The sequence below is a fragment of the Xyrauchen texanus genome, chromosome 29, assembly GCF_025860055.1.
Source record: "Xyrauchen texanus isolate HMW12.3.18 chromosome 29, RBS_HiC_50CHRs, whole genome shotgun sequence".
NCBI classification, from domain to species: Eukaryota; Metazoa; Chordata; class Actinopteri; order Cypriniformes; family Catostomidae; genus Xyrauchen; species Xyrauchen texanus.
In genome coordinates this window covers 34,524,493-34,546,395 of record NC_068304.1, presented here as the reverse complement: position 1 = coordinate 34,546,395, position 21,903 = coordinate 34,524,493, and the positions used below count along the sequence as shown (strand labels likewise).

General features: G+C 36.1%; 1 protein-coding gene across 1 annotated transcript in view; it reads left to right on the top strand.

Moving 5' to 3' along the window:
* Positions 1-2,978: 2,978 nt before the first annotated feature.
* pepd (peptidase D) overlaps positions 2,979-21,903 on the top strand; it is a 71,179-nt gene continuing 52,254 nt past the window's right edge. Inside the window, exons 1-5 of the mRNA XM_052097881.1 lie at positions 2,979-3,034; positions 8,216-8,402; positions 11,782-11,909; positions 13,999-14,062; positions 21,170-21,217. Of these exons, the coding sequence (XP_051953841.1) occupies positions 3,018-3,034; positions 8,216-8,402; positions 11,782-11,909; positions 13,999-14,062; positions 21,170-21,217 (444 nt within the window). The 5' untranslated portion in view covers positions 2,979-3,017. The remainder of the gene's footprint in view (positions 3,035-8,215; positions 8,403-11,781; positions 11,910-13,998; positions 14,063-21,169; positions 21,218-21,903) is intronic.

Genomic DNA, 21,903 nt, shown 5'->3' with positions numbered 1-21,903 from the left:
CTATGCTGAGAACATGTTGCATTCTGCTATTTAAATTCTGCTATTTCTCATAATGCGTCCTGCTCAACTGGGCCTTTCTGTGTGGAGCATGTTCTCCCTGTGTTCATGTGGGTTTCAGTTCTCCAGTTTCCCCAACAAGTCCAAAAATTATGCAGGTTTAGTGAATTGGAGACTCTAAAATTGCCGTGTAAGTGAGAGTCCCCCAGCCCCACGTATTGCATCCTGGCACAAACTTTGTATATGTGCATTGTCTTTTTTTGCATCTACTTTATTATCAACAATTCATTGTAAATTGTATAGACTATATGCAGGCGAACATGCACAAATCAGGAAATAAAAAGCTTCCCTACATTGACAAAAAAATAAAAATATTAATAGCCTAATAATAATTAACAAGACACCATTAAAAAAATTAAAAAAGAGAAAGAGAGGGTAGGCCTACATAAATGTCACTAAATATAATTTAGGTAAAAATGTTAAAGGTAGAAAATATATAGAACATGTTTTGTTTGCATGTTGTATTGTTTGTTTGCATATTATTTGTCGTATTTATATAAAATAAAAAATAAAAATAGAATTTATATAAAGTTTCCTAAAAAAAGAAAATGCAGATTATTTACATTTGTGAATGTAAAATGTACAAAGAAATACAATTACATTGATAAAACATGCATCATCACCGACATTATCCTTAATATAGTAACCAAAAACAACATGCCTATAAGACTGTACTGTGCAATACGCGTCAGAGCTGCATCAGACAAGGGTGTCCTTTTTCACCGTTTTTGTTTTTATTAACTACAGAGTTTCTTAATAATTTTATTACTCGCTGTGTAGATGTTCAGGGTATTGTTGTAGCTGAACTAACTTTTCTAATTAGTCAACTGGCGGATGACACCTGTTTGTTTTTAAAAGACGAGAAACAGGTTCCTGTTATTTTGGAAGCTTTAAAAACATTTTCTAATGCTTCTGGTCTCACTGTTAATCGAAATAAAAGTCAGATTATGCCTATTCACAGTCTTGAAAAAGGTAATATAGAAGGTATTGAGATTAAAAGTTCTGTTAGATATTTAGGCATTTTAGGCCCTGCGATGGACTGGCGACCTGTCCAGGGTGTCCCCCGCCTTTCGCCCAATGTTAGCTGGGATAGGCTCCAGCCCCCCGCGACCCTGTACACAGGATAAGCGGTTGACGATGGATGGATGGATGGATTTAGGCATTTTAATAAGTAAATCACCCAAAGATAGAATTCTAGATAATTTTTCACAACGGACAAAAAAATTAAAGAATGTCTTCAATTGCTGGCTACAAAGAAATTTAACTATCTATGGTCCTGTATTGATATAAAGCTGAAGGCATCTCTAGGATTGTTTACCCGGCTTTGTCCTTATATGTCAACCCGAAAACTTGCTCATCTATCGACTCTATACTATTTAAATTCTTGTGGAAAAATAAAACTGAGTATGTTAAAAGGAAGACTCTGATAAGAAATACTTTGGAGGGAGGTGTGAATGCTTTGGACTTCAGTACTCTCAATCAGGTTTTCAAGATCGGCTGGATTAAACGCTGCCTGAATGCTGATTCTAGTTTGTTATGGTTTCACATACCTAAATTTATCTTTGAAAAACGTGGGGGGTTACGTTTTTTATTGTCTTGCGATTTTAAATGCAACAAACTTCCGTTCAAGCTTGCTAATTTTCATAAGCAAGCCTTGGAGGCCTGTAAGCTTGCCTTTTGCCACAATTTTTCCCCTCATAGGAGTATTCTATGGAACAATCAGAATGTGCTGCGTGGAAAAAAATCTATCTTTATTAAGGATTGGGTTGACAAAGGTGTTCTTTTTGTTTTGGATTTGTTGAAGAAGGATGGCAGCTTTTATTCCTACAATGAATTTATCAACCTTTTTGGAGTGGATTCCTCACCTAAAGTTTATAATGGGTTATTAATTCTATTTCACCTAAACTTTTGCATATGGTTAGGTCAGACTGTAGCTACAGAGCATCCGTTTGTGAATTGCCCCGGTTATGTATTGGAGGTTTGGAGCTTTCCAATGTCAAATGTAACAATTTTTGGATTAGAAGATTTCTTATTAGGAAGATCAGCTGTCATCCCAAAGCTTTTTTCAAATGGAAATTAAATTATCCTTCTCTTTCTACCATTAATATATGGGCTGGAATTAATAAGTTTCTGTTACCTAACAAGTGGAAAGAGCTTCATTTTAAAATTCTACATAATTACTATCCCTGTAACTCTCTTCTTTCTAAATTTAAGTTGGACATCTCTTCACAGTGCTCATTCTGTAATTCTAATTTGGAAACAATACCACATTTGTTTTTTGAATGTGATTATGCAAAGGAGTTCTGGAAAAAAGTAGCCTGGCTTATTTTTTCTGCATATTACAAACTCTTTACTTTTGAGGTTGTGAATGTGTTGTTTTTGATTTGGGACACCGGATCAAAGGAGATGGATGACAGATTAAAACTGCTTACTTTATGTGGTGAGTTTCATCTTCATAAATGTAAAGTAACTGATTCTAAGCCCAATTTTAGACTTTTTTGTGATGATTTGAAATTATTTTACGACTCTCTTTGTTTATCAACTAATAAGAAAGCTGCTAAAACTTCTTTGTTGCTCAAAGAAATTATGGTTTCAGTATAAATTCCCTCATGCTTTTTTTTTTTTTTTTTTTATGTATTCCCAATGTTATTTACTTCTAATTACTTGTATTCATTTTGTATATTTGTTGTTTCTATGTATGTCTTGTGAATTGTGTTTATTTTTTTAGTGGACTGTGCCTTATCTAGCCTATTGCCTTGCTTACTTTGAGTGTACTGTCTTATTTTTATTTTATTTTATTTTTCTGTGCTTGTTACATGTATCCCCTGTGCTTTTTGTTCAATAAAAAAAAAAAAACGCGTCAGAGCTGTGAGCGGAAGGCGCGGTCATGTGAACTATGAACGCGCAGTGATCAGCTGGTTTGGTCACATGATTCGATCTATCAGCTGAGCAGCAGCAGCATGGCAGCATCACAGCAGTAAGTTTTACCTCATTATTTACTCTACAGTTTTGTTTTATTCATAATCACGCAACATTTCATGCATTAAAGACAAGCAGACGTCTTTTAGTGTTGCTCTCCTGCTGTTGAGCGCGTGAAGTATTGCGTTTTAAATATAGATGTGTTAGAAGATTTCTTGTCAGATGTTTTGCAGCTTTATGTGGATTCTGTCTTTTAAATTGATATCTCTGTTTTTGCCTTTTCTAGTTTTTTTGTTGTTGCAATATATACTGTTTTTAAGCGATGTAGTCAGTGTAAGCTCTGTTTGAAAAACGTACTGTGCTGTTATCATGGTACAATGATGATGATAACATGTTAACATCAAGATTTGAATGTAGAAGGGAATGTGTAGATACCAGTTACATGTTAGCCATGTAACTGGTATCTGTTTTTTTTTTTTTGGCTCTACTAATATTCCATGAAGCCTCCCAATTAATATCGTCTCTTGAAAACGTTATGTACTGCTTGATTAAACTGATAAACAAGACGTAATAATTGTTTAAAATAGTTAGAGGTAATGGTTAAATGGGGTTAATATTTGCAGTTTTACAGTTGATAAAAAGTATTTTCTCTGTTTGCATTGAACATTTTTATCAGGTCAGATTTGCATTGAACATTTTTATCAGGTCAGATTTACATTGTAAACACTTCAGGACTGAATTTGTGAAGGGTTTTTCAGTGATTTAATGTAAAGTTGAAAGGTCATGTTACAACATGTGACCTTCGATCACACACATAGACACTGTTGATTCATTTATGAGTCTGTATTCACTGTTAATCTTTAGCTCTAAATGCTCTTTAACACATCTATCTGTGATAAAATTAGCATGCATTGTCAGCTTTATTTTGATAGAATACAGTTATGTCTCCGTGTGTAAATGGGGAATCCCACAAAAATCTGAAATTATAAAAAATAAATCATATTTTGAAAGTATAGCCTATTTTTTAGCCCCATTAATAATTTTATTATGACAGATAAGCACTTTCTCATCCCATAATTCTTTTTAATGGAATGTGACCGGACTTGAACTTTTGCCTGTCTTTGTAATTATTCTCAATAACTGTAATAGTAGTTTTTACTGTATTACACAATACACATTTTACTATATTGTGCTTAATTGTAATTCAAATGCCAGACAAACTTATTGTTAAAATAGGCTTAATTTTCTTTAAGCTAAATATTATTTCTTATTATTATTTTGTTTATAATTGGGTTTTTTTGGAGGTGAAAATTGGAGGTCGATGTTACATAAACAATGTATGAGAAATCACAAAACATAATGCTCCAATTTACTTAATAATAATATCTCAAAATATTAAATAACCATAATGTTAATTAAGACTTTATTATTACAACTGTAATACAATAATACATATACAGAACAGCCACTTATTGAATCAATCATATCTCTCACTAAACATTGTGTTAAATGATTATCTTTGCCTTATTATATTCAATTGGCATGTAGGAGTTTATAACTGTTTGCTTAATAATCTCATTCCATATCTGGATAATTGCTGCATTATCATAGAAGGATACATTTCCTCCTCTATGATATTGTATTATTTTAGTTTTTTTACAGTATGTTAACTTAATAGCCAAAATACTTGGACATACACAAATGAGAATAAACCTGAAATAGGAATGTGTTTCAGTCACAATGCACATTATGTATTTTAGAGATGATTTATAGACATTTAAAATGTTACAAATGGTTATTTCTATTTAAATATATGTTATATTCTTAAAATATTATGTTTGTCCAAGAATCCTTTTGCAGCAGTGCAGGTCTTTGGCATTTAGAAGCTGCTAGTTTAGGACCTGTGAGGAGTCTGTTTCTCAAACTAGAGACTGTGATTTACTTGTCTTTTTGTTGTGCATCTGGCTGTCCACTTCCCTTTCCAACCAGGATAGAGATTCTTTTTTCAAAACAGTAATTCATGGAAAAGCCCATCTCTCTAAAACAATAGACTTTAGGAGAAAATAAAATTTCAGGAGAAATGTGTTACTTTTTGCCTATTTTTAAAACCAAAATTTGACTCACAAGTGTAAAGCAACTTGTAAGAACTCAGTACCTCAGCAAATGGGGGAAAAAAACACTGTATTGTGATTTCCATAGTAGCGCAACCATTTTCAATTGTTCTAATAATAAGAAAATTGACTTGAGTACCAAATCAGCACTTTAGTATGCTTTTGTAAGGAATATTTGACACCGTATGTTTACCATCACGGGTAAAGAACAAATTTAATAAATGCCTAAACTACTTAAAAAATGATTTAAAACTAATATTTTTGACAATTAATGATTTTGGCAGTATTTTTGATCAATTTAATGCATCCTTGGTGAAAGAAAGCACAAGTTTCTTTCAAGACCAAAAATGTCAGAGTTCTAAAAATGGAAGCGTATTTACAATTTTTTTTAAATATAATTTTCATAAAGTAACTTGTGTAAGGAATAATTGACGACGGGCCGTTGAATTATTAGAAAAATAATGCACACCCGGGGTGGTAATGCGGTCACGACGCTGAGGCGAGTGGCGTTACACTCTGGTGTGCATTATTTTTCTAATAATTCAACGCCCGAGTCAATTATTCGCTTATACTACAGTTACCACACCTCGAAACATTGTTCAGATGATGTGATTCTAGACGTTTGTCAAGTTTTTGTCATTAAAACGCTCTTGTATGTAGGACTAATTTCTTAAGTATCTAATCCCATGCCTCCGTTGCTAATTCCAAAACGTCATTTTAGAGTTAGTAACGGAGGTTTGAGCCACTGACAGCAGACTAATGCAGTTATTAGTGTAGTTATTAGAGAGACAGAGGTTGCAATAATGAGACAGAAAATCATGATGCGTCATATTATTTAATTTATTTATTAATTCATACGTTATAATTCATTCGTTAATTCGAACGAATTTATTTATTAAAATTAAACTGCACGTTTCCATTGATGGTGAAGTCAGACATCGAAAATGGCAGATCAAGCGCATTGGGCTGACAGAATTCAAATCATCCAACGACATATTGGGCTGCTGTGTCTGGTGACAAATCCTCTTGAAGTTGAAGTGGATTTGTCGCTGTCACTTCTTGTTATGAATTGTATCCTATTTTCCGTTATTACAGTTGACTACGCGAAGTGATATGGAACTGTAACGCGGTCAAGACCTGCCTGGAACTACATTAGCCGTGCGTTTCCCTGAAAATAATTGCACACCTTAGAACGTTCTCAACCAATCAGAATCAAGCATTCAACAGCCCTGTAGTATAAAACGTAATATCTTGTGGCAAACTATTTATATACTCTTTTTTGAGTCATAATATTTCTTAGCAATTCTGCCTGTACTCAAGTGAATTATTTCTTCAATAGCAGTACTTTTACTTAAGTATAAACTATCAGTACTCTTTCCACCACTGGTGAAATATGCCTTAGACATGTTCTTGACAGGTTTCATGAGATTCACCCAGTTGGGATGGGATTTTAAAAAGTGTAAGAATATTCAAAATCTGATTCTGGTTGGATGGATGAATGATTAAATATGTATGAGCTTTATTTTTATTATATTTTATATATATATAAAATATATATATAAAAATATATTTATATTTTTTATCCTTGAGAAGTTGTTCAAAAGTTCTTTAAAATTTGACTTGTTCTGTTTTTTGGCACAGAGCGAGGGCCTTCCCTCTTTATCATGTGGTCTAAATCCAAAATGTTACATAACAGTTATCTCAGAATCACAAACATCTGTGTGGTTTGATATCATAAGGTCTGTCTGAAGAAACTGCTGCTTGCAGCATTTGTGTACTCCTTCATATAGCTAAAATGTTTAGCAACCCACAACATCATCTGTGGCCATTGTGACTCCAAAAGAACATTGTGGTTTAAATAGTTGGCACAATTAGCAAGACTCAACAATTAGGATGGTGCTATAGCCCCGGGCCAGTATGAGAGAAATAATTTATTGTGTATATATATGTACAGTGCATCCGGAAAGTATTCACAGCGCTTCACTTTTTCAACATTTTGTTATGTTACAGCCTTATTCCAAAATGGATTAAATTCATTATTTTCCTCAAAATTTTTCAAATAATACCCCATAATGGCAACATGAAAGAAGTTTGTTTGAAATCTTTGCAAATTTATAAAAATATATATATATATATATATATATATATAAAAAAAAAAATCACATGTACATAAGTATTCACAGCCTTTGCTCAATACTTTGTTGAAGCCCCTTTGGCACCAATTACAGCCTCAAGTCTTTACCTATAAGCTTGGTACACCTTTTTTTGGGCAGTTTCTCCCATTCTTCTTTGCAGGATCTCTCAAGCTCCATCAGGTTGGATGGGGAGCGTCGGTGCACAGCCATTTTCAGATCTCTCTAGAGATGTTCAATCAGGTTCAAGTGACCATCGTGTTTTTGGTCACCTCCCTGACTAAGGCCCTTCTCCCCCCAATCGCTCAGTTTGGCCAGGCGGCCAGCTCTAGGAAGAGTCCTGGTGGTTCCAATCTTCCATTTACGGATGATGGAGGCCACTGCAGAAATGTTTCTGTACCCTTCCCCAGATCTGTGCCTCGATATAATCCTGTCTCGGAGGTCTACAGACAATTCCTTGGACTTCGTGGCTTGGTTTGTGCTCTGACATGCACTGTTAACTGTGGTACCTTATATAGACAGGTGTGTGCCTTTCCAAAGCATGTCCAATCAACTGAATTGAACACAGGTGGACTCCAATCAAGTTCTAGAAATATCTCAAGGATGATCAGTGGAAACAGGATGCACCTGAGCTCAATTTTGAGTGTCATGGCAAAGGCTGTGAATACTTATGTACATGTGATTTTTAAAAAAAAATGTTTTATTTGTAATAAATTTGCAAAGATTTCAAACAAACTTCTTTCACGTTGTCATTATGGGGTATTGTTTGTAGAATTATGAATTTAATCAATTTTGGAATAAGGCTGTAACATAACAAAATGTGGAAAAAGTTTACTTATATGTAACATAAGTAACCCACAGAACAATTGGCCCATACTGGACAGAGAACAGTAATCCTAATTGTTGACCTCTGGTCAGAGTAGTGTAATTTGCAGAGGTGTGTGAGTGTGTGTGCTTAATATTTTTAATGAAATATTTTGTTGTTGTCTGTGGCAGAAAGGCAGTATATTGGCTGGGAAACGACACCCTGAGAGTTTCAGCTGCGCTATTCGCAGAAAACCGAGTGCGTTTGTGTCGTGACCTTAAAGCTCAGAAGGACCTACCAGCCAAATCTGTGGTTGTGCTGCAGGGAGGAGAACAGAAGCAGCGATACTGCACAGACACTGATGTGCTCTTCAGACAGGTAATAAACACACACACACCTGTTATCTAAAAAAGGGCATGCCATTGACTTGGTTATGACAGTTCATACGGTGACAGTAGAAATACGTCAACTAGTCAACAAAGGTTTTGATATAATGTCATACAGAGGTATATATATGGTCATGGCTATCAGTGGATGGGACTGCTATACGTTACTTACATGTAAGAGAAATGAAGGAATGTAAAAAATGCAGAGCTGGATGATTCAGAAATAAGTCAAGATGAGGAAGAACTTGTTATTAAGGGTTGTAACTTGAAGCACTTTTTTTTTTAGCAAACAACGTGGCATATTGGCACATTAACTGATTTGCAGTCAGAGTTGTTAATATATCAGCTATTATATAAGAAATAATAATAAAAAAAAACATATCAAATTTGCAATATACAAGATAAAGCATATGTTTAGGGCTATTTTGTGACTATTAGCTAAATCCTCATTAATGCAATCTCAGTTTCCATTACTGTAATGCAAAAAATAAAGATATATTATTTAAATGATAAAGTATGGATTCATCACAGCAGAATTTGTTTTAGTGCTTTTTATCCATGCTTGGTTAAACCAAATAAATAAATAATTGAATTGCAATACTTGTATGTTTTACTGAATCTAATGAGATTCACTGTTGAGATCAGTGAGAATTACAATCAAAAAACAAATCTAAAATAAATCACCCAGATGTTACATGGTAATTTGCAATGAGAATGAGCTTAATTGTCATGGAAAAAATGTCACAATGCAAAAATATAGGCTGCTACTTCTTTCTGCTAAATATTATTATTATTATTATTATTATTATTTATTTTGGGGTAAAATGTGAGGTGGACATGTTTTCACGAGATTCACCCACATTTACACTCAAACGACTCCACAGTGATATCTACAGAGCAGTATGATTGCTTTACTTTCTGTACATGATCTGATAATGACAGTATCTAATCCAAAGAGGATGATTACCAATGGAATAAAGGGGAGTTTTCTGAAATCATTTATACTTGCAATTTATTTTGGTGATGCTAATGGTGCAGATAGTACACACTTCAGCTTTAATGGTTGTGAATTATAACCAGTTAATAACATGAAACATAAGGTCCCAACTAAACATAACAACACAGAATAGTCTGCTGCTCGCTTTGTCAGAGCCTTCATCCAAAGACTCACTCCGTACATAATATACCAGAGAATTTCTGCTAAACAGTGCAGAATATGCACGCTTTTGTAACTAATGAATGAGAAACAAGCTCCTCATTATGTTCAATCAACTTATGTAAATGGTCGAGAAATAAATTACTGGGCTTTGACACATGCAACTGTGTGCTGAAATGAAAGGTCTGAACTAACACCTCTTGCCAACACAAATTACCATTTAGCATAGCAAAAGCAATGAGCAACCATAATAAGATGAACTCTCAAAATTCCCTCCATAACAAAATATGCATGTTTTTGAGATGTTACTCGTCACTGCTAGCATACTGCGTATTTCTGCTGTAGACACTTGGGATTAGCCACAATGGTCAATTAGTCAGATTGACCCGATTATATAATTAGTTTTTTCTTATTTTTAATATCTAAATTGTTTAGCAGCAGTGCTTTAATTAGCGTGATAACAGTGAGCTATGATTTAGACATTTTGTGCAGTGAAACCCCTGTCTGAAAGGTTGCATTTTTAAATTCATCCCCCTTTTCTTCGCCGCTACAGTCAAAAACATTCAGATGTATGGATATATTCAGTATGTTAGCCCTATAATACTAGAACTGGTAAAAACTTTAACTTTCAGATGTGCAAGTGAAAATAAACAGGCACCACACGTGACTTTCAGATGTAAAAGTGACTGGGGAGATTTAGAGTAAAAACAAAAAGCACTTTAAAAGCTCATTAAGCGTTTAATATATGTATATAGTATATATATATATATATATATATATATATATATATATATATATTTATACTGTATAGTTGAGTGCACAAATGTGCGTTCCCCTTTTGTTTTCACACCCATTTCCGAATTTATACAAGTATAAGAGATAAAAGATCTTTTTATTGTATTTAGTACTGCCCTTTTGAATCTGCATAACAGGTAATTACATAAATCAAAACATGCATATAGTAGTATGTTGCCTTCTTGAGCATCATTGAATGTTTGCACCTTGCGTAATAGTTGTGTATGAGTCCCTCAATGGTCCTAAATATCAAAAGTTGAATCTCACATCATAAATAAATAAATAATAAATATGTATATGGGAGTGCATGTATTAAATTGATTTTAAATATTATTTATATATATATATATATAATAAAAAATATTTTACTTCCTGTAACAGTGTAGTACTCCCTCCTCAGCTTCCCTCCCCTTGTCCCCTCCCTCGTCCAGGTAGATGGGGATGACCTGCCGGCAGATGGGGCTTAGGGCACGCCCTCCCCCAGGGAAATAGGGGGGTGTATGTCAGGCCGGGGGCTCCCCAGCCTGAGAGAACGAGGGAGGAATGTGGCAGTGCGGAGGGCAGGGCCGGGTTGTGATTATACACACCCGGTCCCTTATCAGGCTAATTAAGCCTTACGAGAGGGATAAAGGTCGATGGCATACTGTGGTGCGACGAGAGAGAGATAGATTACATGTCCGTAATGTGTGTATTTGTCTTTTGGTTTAAGTTATTCATTAAAATATTATTTATATTGCCAAGCTGGTTCTCGCCTCCTCCTTCCCATGAACTCCTTTACAATCGTGTTATATCGTTATCGTGATATAAAATCAATCATATCGTGGATAAGATTTTGGCCATATCGTCCACCACTAATCTACAGCTGTATAGAAGGTATATTCACATTTCTTCCTTTGCACCGCATACTTACTATCATATCGGCCCGACCTGTTGTGACTGTATGTAAATTAGCCACTTGATGCTTTATGATTTAGGTGGGTGCAAAAAAAATTATGCGCTGTAGTACATACTAAAGAGTAAAGGGCTCTTGACCTTCTCACTAAACGGTAGCATCAGTTTCAGGCAAAGTACAGCGCAAAACTGGGGTTATAGTGAAGAGCTGTCACTAAAAATGGTTACTTATGTGTGAAATGTGTATCATTTCTGTGCCATCCCGTCCCCAAATGGGATTGAAAAAATTGTTTCAGAAGAAACAGGTTTCCCCAAACACTCCCCCTGGCTGCCATTGATCGCCTTATCTGATTGTCAAACCCCAATATGTCATTGGTTGAACCAGAAGTTCACATGCCAGACCACTCAAATAGACAGCAATGTTTTGAAAGCTCCACAAAGTCACAGTGTTTACACTTTTTGGGGAATTCAATTATATATAGTTGACATAATGTTTTCATATTACGTGAAAGTAGCCGTTGTTTTGCAGGAGTCATTTTTCCACTGGACGTTTGGCGTGACGGAGGCAGACTGCTATGGCGCCATCGATGTGAACTCCAAGAAATCCATCCTATTTGTTCCCAAGCTGCCAGAGAGTTACGCCACATGGATGGGCGAGTGAGTGACACATAGAGACGGCGTCTCGCTCTATCAGAAGAGTGCATTCTGATGTGGTTGTATATTTAGACTGTTGTTTTTATGTGCAATCTTCTGATACGATTCCTGAGTCGTCAAATGTTTCATCTTTGCTGGAATGTATTTCTCTGTTATGCATGTTTTCAGAGAAAATGAGTTTCAAAATGTTTTGCAATAGACTAAATTGTAAATACGCCCTGTTTCGAAAGTATAGCAAAAAGATCAAGACATACAAAGTCATAAAAGTTATGATCAACGTTAATTTGCATTGTGCGGGCCTACATTTACATTTATGCATTTGGCAGATGCTTTATCCAAAGCGACTTACGGTGCACTTATTAAAGGGACAATCCCCCCGGAGCAACCTGGAGTTAAGTGCCTTGCTCAAAGACACAATGGTGGTGGCTGTGGGGTTCGAACCAGCAACCTTCTGATTACCAGTTCAGTGCCTTAGCCCACTACACCAACACCACTCCTACATATTCTTCTAAAAATCTTAATTTGTGTTCAGCAGAAGAAAGTCATATACTCATAAACGATGAGAGAATTTTCCTTTAACCTTGTCTTTTGGTATGTTAACATGTTGTTATTAGCCAATATTATTAACTTCTTTCATGACAACATTTGCACAATATGTGGAAGGATACCAGAAAGGGACATGCCATAGCTATCCATATACAAACTCCACCCATGAACAGGAATTACATTGGTAGCACATAACCACAAGTTCATTTGCATGGAAAAGCAGTCCCACCTCAAAAGGATTTAGAAAAATTTAGAAAACTTTACAGCTCATGTAATGAAAGTTTTTCCATGAAAAATCATGCAAATGCCTTTATACAAATTCAAGCTTAATATTTCTGTTTTTTAAACCCTCCAGAATGCATTGTACCACAGACTTCCATTCCAAGTGCATTACTGTAAACATATATATATATATTACTGTAGTGCATTAATGTAAATATATATATATATATATATATATTGTTTATTATTTTCTATTGTAATTGACAGCATGCTGTATATTAATTTATCTCTCTATATTGCATTGTAACTGTACAATGTCAGAACAGGTAGGCATAAAATTGTGCTCAAAAGGATTTTACTGGCAATAGTAAAATCCTTACTATTATGAGACCATTGAAACAGTTTGAACTGTAAAGAGTATCCGCTTTGAGACAAACTGTGCAGACAGAGTTTACTGTCAAGCTTTGAAAATCAGTCGGCTATTTAAATCTTCTTTTCAAAGCTGTGCAATAAATTATTTTCCTGTTCATGCTGGTGTGGTTGTGTATAAGCTGTTCTAATCTAATACATACAGCCTTGGCTCTGATGAGATTTGAGTCCTCTAGGGTCAGCAACTCTTCTGATGTGTTTGATTTGATTGGGCTCTGTGATCTGTGACCCATTACTCCGTTCTCACTGTTTGTCTGACATATGACTGTTTCTGTAATTCTTTGTAAAAGCTAGGGTTGCCACATAAACTATGGGCTTGATTTAATAGAGTTAACTTTAACACATTTAAAGGAATAGTCTACCCAAAAATGTAATCATTGTTAAATGCATTTATTATATTCATACAGATCATCAGATTAATGCAATGAATTATTTTACTCTGTTGATAGCCTATTTAGTCAGCTAAAACGCTCATATGCAATCTCAGCAAAGGGCGAAATTAAGTGTGTTTGCAAACTTCAGGCCATTTTTCTATAATGGTAAAGCTCCCAAAGTTATTGATGTGCAATTTAAAAATGAGCTTTAGCTGAAGTGTGCTCCCTTGAAAATACGTCCGTTCCATTCCACGAACCAGTCACTTCACTTCAAGAGTCCATTAGCTTGATTATTATTTGACTGCACAGGCTGTTTGCAGGAATCAAGAAGGAAGCCCGTCTTTGTCCAAAGTCCAATCTCAAATGCAGAGCAACAATTTTCAAAACAAAAATGTAGGATTTGTGATGGTAGTTTGATCAGTTGCTGGATTATAATAGTACACATAGCATGTAAGGTCTTAACAAATTATATCCACTGAACTGTATGTTTTTGTTAATTTTATCTCTGTCTGTCTCGGCAGGATCTACCCCCCTGAACACTTCAAGGTGAAGTATGCTGTGGATGAGGTGCATTTCACCACTGACGTGAGTAGTGTTTCTTGGTCATTACTTGCATATTAGTATAGATCTAATTAGGCCTTGTGCCTGTTAAAGTACCCTCATTAGTTTTGACTTATATAATGACGATTCACATCAGCATAATGAAAGATCCCTTGGTGGCCTTGAGCTGATTTTTAACTGAGCTGTTTTTTATTTATTTATATTTTTTTCTAGATTTCTTTCTTTTAAGCTATCTCCCAAATTAACACATAAAGTGAATCTGATCAAAGAAGATTATTTTATTTTCAATATTCATTTTGGTATATACTGTATAATACAGTTTTTTGGTGTATACTCTATAATATAGTTTTGGTGTTGGTGGCATCCAGAAGGCACTTTCAACAAGTGAACAGGGACAATGCAATAAGCAATGAAATGTGCAATGTTTCAACAGTAAATAAATTATGCTCGATAGTAAATGACAGTATGTTACAAATGCTTTTGGTAGCGCTTAACTTGTGTTGAACCCGGAATGTTCCTTTAATAAGGATTGATAAGGGAAATTCTTATTTTAAAATCCTACAGGCAACTAAGACCATCCTCAGAATAATTTAAATAAGAGCACATAGCAATTCATATCCCTGCAGACTCAGGGAAGCTAATTATATTCCTTCAGCAGTATCAGGCACATGCGTACAAACTCTCTCTCACACACAGCATGTTTAAATGGTTGAAATGCAATTTTAAGTTGTTAGCTGGGATATCAGCACCTCTAGCCATGTGTTCAGTTTTCTAGATGAGGAAGATAGTCCTGCTTGCAGAACATTTTGAATAATCGGCCATATTCATATAAGTGTCCTCCTTTTTCTTTTTTTGTTTGTAAAGAGCTGTCGAAACCAAGTGAGCTGCCTAAATAGGCAGCATTTTTAGCATCATAGGGGCACTACTAACGCAAAGGCTGTTTTAAAAAGTTGCAAACATCTTCCGTTTTTTACAAATATAAGTAAACCTAAGAGTTTTCCTCTTGTAACAAATGTAGAGAAAAGCCAGGAAACACAGAGAAATATAATAAACTATAACCCTGAAACAAATAAAAAGTTTCTCCTTCCTCTGTCTCTGAAGTAATTTCTCTCAGTTAAAGCGGTTTTTTCAGGTAAAGGTTAAAAGAGGCCAGTGCTGTTCCTGTGACGCCCATCTTGTCGGAGTTGATGGGTTGTCATAGTTACATCTACAGTAATAATTGAAGGTCACCAATGTGACTTTTGCATAATGAGGCACATGACAGGGACTGGGCACTCTGTTCTTGGGTTTTAAAAGGAGTTGTTAATATATATTCTTATTTCTTTGAAAATCCCAGGAGATCAGCAGTTACAGAAATACTCAAACGAGCCCATCTGGCACCAACAATCATGCCACGGTCCAAATCACTGAGATCACATTTTTTCCCCATTCTGATGGTTGATGTGAACATTAACTGAAGCTCCTGACACATGTCTGCATGATTTTATTCACTGCAATGCTGCCACACAATTGGCTGATTAGATGGAATATTGTTGATGCCAGGCGGGCAGGTTTGAGTTAACTGCTGATCTCCTTGGATTTTCACACAGAGCCGTCTCTAGAATTTACTCCAAATGGTGCCAAAAACAAAAAACAAATCAGCTAAAATGACACAGGCAGTGTGTTGACGGGCAAGGAGGAGGTGGGAACCGGCTGACCAGTAAACGTAAGTTTAATGTCAAAACTCAAACTTAAACGCCCTGTGGCGGATGCCAGCTCGCTCCTCCAAAGTTGATGGCAGTGAATCCTCCGACCCCTGTTGAACGGAAGCGACACCTCCTTCCCCAGGCAGACAGCCGTGCTACCCCCTAGCGGATGGCAGTGGCAAGACTCTGCGAGAGCGCATCCCTCCACCCTCCCGGGCTTCGTCACCACTGTAACTATATAAGGACGGGGCAAGGATGAGGCTGGAACTGGCTGAACAGTAAACGTTTAATGTGAAAATCTCAAACTTAAAACAACAGAAAACAAACATAGACATAAATGCAATGTGGCCATGTGCGTCTTTCTCTCTCTCTCTCGCAAACCAGCGTCTCTGGCTCAAATCAGCGCCAGCCGTGCTCCATCATGGCCTGGCCATACACTCCTCCTCATCACAAACGCTGTCAGCGCAATTCATGTTTGGTGAATCCCCAACTGTGTTTTCAATTTCATTTGATGATTTTAGCAACTCAAGTACTTCTTGCTACCTCTGAGACAGAAATAATATTTTTGTTTTGTGACCTCTATATTTTTCATATTTCTGTACAAATACGTCATCCCTCTTCAACTCTTTTCTTCTCTTTGTCTTTGTGTGTGTGTTCATGTTAATGACCTTCTCCTGAGGTTCCTCTGAGCGCCGCTTAAACAGATCATTTGAGAAGGCAAACAGTGCTGCTGTGAGCAGAAAACATAGCGAGATATCTAATCTTACAAAACAAATGAAATCTTGAAGGCAAATACACACAGAAAGCCCCCTGTGTTTAATCCAGAGTGCTAACAGACCTTGAGAAAGGCAGCATCAGAATAGACGACACGATGGAACTTTGACATTCAAGAGCGTTCGCATAATTTGCTGTTTACTTGTCCGCTGCTAGATAATATATGCAATCCTGAACTGAAGTCCTCCGAATGTTTAAAGAAATACTTCAACCAAAAATGAAACTTGTATAATTTTAAACCTAATTGGTTTTCATCTATGGAACTCAAAAGGGTGACTTTTTGAAAAATATTCTGGCCACTCTTTTCTAGACTTGGCCTGTGAAGCTTCAGAAAATTTGACAGAAAATGTAAGTTGTTATTCACTGAAAACTGTATGCTTTCATTGTATGGAAAAGAACAACCAGTATAATCTTCCAAATTTCTAATTTTGTGTTTCAAATCAAATCATTTTATTGTGACACTACTATGTACACAAGTGCAACAGTAGGTGAAAGTCGTGTGTGCAGTTCCGAGCAACATAGCAGTCAAGACATATACCAATTTACAATAAACAACATATTTACATATCAAATGTACACATAATTACACAACACAATACTGATATATACAGTCACAGAGGAAATAAAGCCATATGAGTTCAGAACAATATAAGGGGGAGAAAATTATGACATTTTGGGTGAATTATTCCTATTAAGATAAATATGAAGTGCTCCCTAAATAAAATAAAAAAAAATTGGTGAGTTATAAATAGTATACTTTTAATATCAATTTAACACCAAAGCCTCTGTCTTAAATAGCAAATCAATATTGTTTTAATGTACTTACTCAAACAAAGAATATTGAACAGGTGGCAACACAGTAAAATATTACATTGATCAGAGTTAAGCAAAACTGAGAATTATCTAAAAAAAAATTCACTCAGAGCTATTATTAAGCATGCAAGACTACAAAGAAATTACAATGGGGAAAAAGACAAATTGCTTACTCTTAAAACATTTTCAACAAAATTCCAAGCTTAATTGAGGTTGGCAGCCATGTCATATATCCTTAATTATTCCAATTTTATGAGTGCAGAAATCACTTATCAAGATTAATGGGCTCAAAATGTTCAATGAGGAGAAAAAAAATCAATGAAAACAGGGAAGATGAGAATATTGCAAACAAAATCAATAGTGTTTTCATTTGAGATTCTAGCCTACTGTGCTGAATAGCAACACATTTGAGTGTAAGTGGAAAATTACTGTCATTAAATGCAATCAGCCTGATTGAATATTACTTTTGAAGTCAAGAAGCCATGATTGTGAGAGCCACTCCAAACGAGATCAGATTGGCACAAAGCCAACATAACTGAATATGAGGCCAAACTCTTAACTGCAGTGTCCCTTTAAGGAAAGCAACACTATTACTAGAATAATTAAGGTTAGAAATTTGAACTAACCCCTATTCATGCAGATAGGTGTGCAGTTGCTGTTCTAAGCAATCAGAATTATGAATCCGAATTATAATAATTTTAATCATCCATTTCGCCATTTGACTTGAATTAAAGGAGGAACCCAAGCCATATCTAGGGTTCCGAATACACTGTTGAGCCAAAACATTATGACCATCTGCCTAATGTGCTGTTGGTCCTCTGCATGTCACCAAAACAGCTCCGACCTGCCGAGTCATGGACTCTACAAGACCCCTGAAGGTGTCCTGTGGTATCTGGCACCAAGACATGACAGCAGATCCCCTTTAGGTCATGTAAGTTGCGAGGGGGAGCTGCCATGGATCGCCGTGGTTGGTCCAGCACATTCCACAGATGCTCAATCGGATTGAGATCTGGGGAATTTGGAGGCCAGAGCAACACCTTGAACTCTTCATTATGTTCCTTAAACCATTCCTGAACAATGTGTGCAGTGTGGCATCGTGCTAAAAGAGACCACTATCAACAGGACATATCACGTGTCAAATTGACGGCCTTATTAATGGCTGGACCCAGGGTGTGATGATCTGGGCAGAACATTGCCCAGAGCATCACACTCCCTCCACCGGCTAGTCATCTTTCCACAGTGCATCCTGGTGCCATCACTTCCCCAGGTAAACGCCACACACGTACACGTCTGTGCATGTGATGTAAAAGAAAACAGGACACATCAGTGCAGGCGACCTTACTGCTCCAAGGTCCAGTTCCAATGCTTAGAATTGTAGGCACTTTCAATGGTGGACAGGGGTCATCATGGGTAATCTGAGCGGCCTGCGGCTACGCAGCCCCATACACAGCAGGGTGAAATGCACTGTGTGTTGTGATGCATTCCTCCCATAACCATCATTGCATTTTCTGTGACTTGTGCCACAGTAGACCTTCTGTTGGTTCGGAACAGATGGGATAGCCTTCGTTGTCCTCTTGCTTTGATGAGCCTTGGGCTCCCAACACCCTATGGCTGGTTTGTGGTTTGTCCCTCCTCTGACCACTGTTGTTAGGTACTCACCATTGCTGACCGGGAGCTGGGTACAAGTCTTGCCGTTTAAGAGATGCTCTGACGCAGTCATCTGGCCATAACAAGTCGCTCAGGTCTTTATTCTTGCTCATTTCCCCTGCATCCAACTTGTTGACTATGAGAACTGATTGTTCGCTTACAATCTAATGTACCCAGACCTTGACATGTGGCCTTGTTAAGAGATGTTCAATGTTTTTCACTTCACCTGTCAGTGGTCACAGTGTTTTGGCTCATCAGTGCATCATAGAGATATTTTGACTTGGTCCAGTAAGCAACCACCCAAAACACCCTAGCAATCTGCTGTTATGCATTTTGCCCTAACACTTTTAAGAACCCAACAACGCATGAAATCGAGCTTGCATGGCTAGAAGTTACACCCGCACAATTGCATCCGTCTTACTGGAATCACATCTCTGGACTACATTTTCCATTGCTACCCTGTGGTGTGATTGGTATTATTGTTAACGCAGGACTACACAAGGGAACCGGCATCCCTAATTTTCTTCTAAATGCCAAGACCCTTGAGAAATTATATGTGTAATGTTTTTTTCTCTAGTTTTCCTTACAGAAATTCCATTAAATGAAAATGTGCTTAAGAAAAATTTATGTAGAGCAGAATAAGCTGATCATTTGTTTTTTGTGATTTATTTTATTTGGTAAAACATATACATGTGCAGGCAGTACTCTCATAAACACTCTTTAATATGTGATCCGTTGAACACAGCTTTACAGCGATGATATTTTAAATGGCTTTTTGACTGAGTAAATATCTCATGATCTGTGGCTCAGTTCATCTCTCTCTAAATGCGGTCAGGGACTCGGTGCTCTCGTATGGCTCCCAGCATGTTTGTAATTTGTTGAATAAGGAACATTAAGCATGCATGCCCCCTGCATGGCATTAATCTGATGTTCTCGCTTTGTCATGCATTCAGGATGTAGGGAGACGCTTAAAGCTTCATTTACTCCACAGACGATTGTCGCAGGTCAATCTGTCTCTATAATGACTGTATCAGAATACTTTAATTGGCCTTTGTTAACTAATCTCTTTGGTATTAACCTTTACAGGGGTCAACAAAAACTATTTTTTCTTCTTCTGGCCTATTTGGGCTATTAGTCGTTAATTTGTTACTGGTATTAATCTTTGATAACAAAAAATATTATTTGCAGAAATTAATGCATTTATTTTCCTAGCCCTAAAAAAATATTTTTTTTTTGGCTGGAAAACTATGCAAAACATTACTGATTTGTATTTTCATCCCTACCCATTGGAAGGGAAAAAATTTGCAATGAAAGTAATGGTTGGGTATCGATACAGATTTCCCAAAACTCTCAATCTATTTTATTCCATTTTCAATAAGTTTTGATAAGATTCTTATTCATTTGGGTGTATTTCAGTTATTATTTGCTCACACAAGAAAAAAGACATTTTCTCTCGGCTAATGCTGTAAACTATACATGGAACTTTCTTGCAACATTATGAAAATATGATTTTAATTAAAATATTACAGCAGAGCTCAAACTATGCAGTTCAGTTGCTATTTATTTGACATATATAATAATCAACACAACTAAAATTAAAAGGGATTTTAAGAATCAATATCGAGATCACTCAAATGAAGATACCAATCAATTGGAAAATCTCCTTTTGCATTCCACCGAAGAAAGAAAGCATACAGAATGGGTTTAAAACGACATGCTCGTGAAAGTAAATTATGGCCAAATTTTCCTTTTTGGGTGAACTATTCCTTTGATATTCAGCTCTGGTGTCATCTTTATTGTATGGATTTCTGTAGAGCTCTCGAATGTTCAGATTCAAATTCAGATTCTACAAAAAAATGTGGCCTGTGGTAAAATAGTCTGCTTTTAATTCATCCTGTGGGTTTAAAAACACTTTTATTATCCTCTTCTGTGAGCACATAAGACAGCTCAGGTGTTCTTACCCACAATCCTTAGCTTATTCCACTCAGTTCAGCCGGTAAAGATTATTGATGATTCCTTTTCTCATTGGCTGACATTTAAGGTGCCTGCTGTTGGATTTTCTTTTCATAAGATAATCTCACCTCAAAGGCAATTGGACTTTTGTTCATTAGTGAGTGTGCCAGCGGCCTCCAGGGGATTTTTACTGATATTACTCAAAGATGAATGATATTCTACTCGTATTATGCGGTCTAATGAAAGCTTTTCTTCACAGATTTCTGACGTGCTGACAAAAATGAAGCCAAAGGTCCTCCTCACTCTGGTAAAAAATTATTTTGTTTATTCAATGTGAAGACTTTCATTAAAATACTTTTGATGCCAAATTGTAGAATGGCAACTTGTTCTTACCAGATGTAACAAGAAAAAACTTCCGTGTTGCATAATAAATCTATCTATGTCATTATTTTATCCTAACCAAGACAACCGACGAGCGACAGCATATTTGGTCGGTCTCTTAGTTTGTATTTCTGCTGTGTCGCACTGGGTAGCCCCGTCCACAGGGGAAATCTCATTGCACTCAAAACATTTTTTTTCTTGTTGTTCAATTAACTTGATTAAAATAGACTAAAACAACACAATTCTAGATTTTTTTTTCTTCACATCTTGATTTCATTGTGTTTTATCCATTTAAATTTGTAAAATGGAAGTTTACTTAATCCATTTGAGTTGGGACTACATGAATACTTCATGTGAAGTAATTTAGCATTGATGAAACTGGGCAGGTGATTTCCTTTTCCCAGCATGCTTTGCATGGGACTGGATGGGAGAACAATTGTTGAAATGAAGTGTTATTTTAGTTATGTTATTTTTTGCAAGATGAGAATAGATTTCTTAATGTTCTGTTATACTGGTATTTAGAAAGCTTGTGCTTGAGGATTGATTTTCACATTCAAGTGATGATTGATTTGAGTGCTACTTGGCTCTATAAGCAGTTGCTTTTAAATTCAT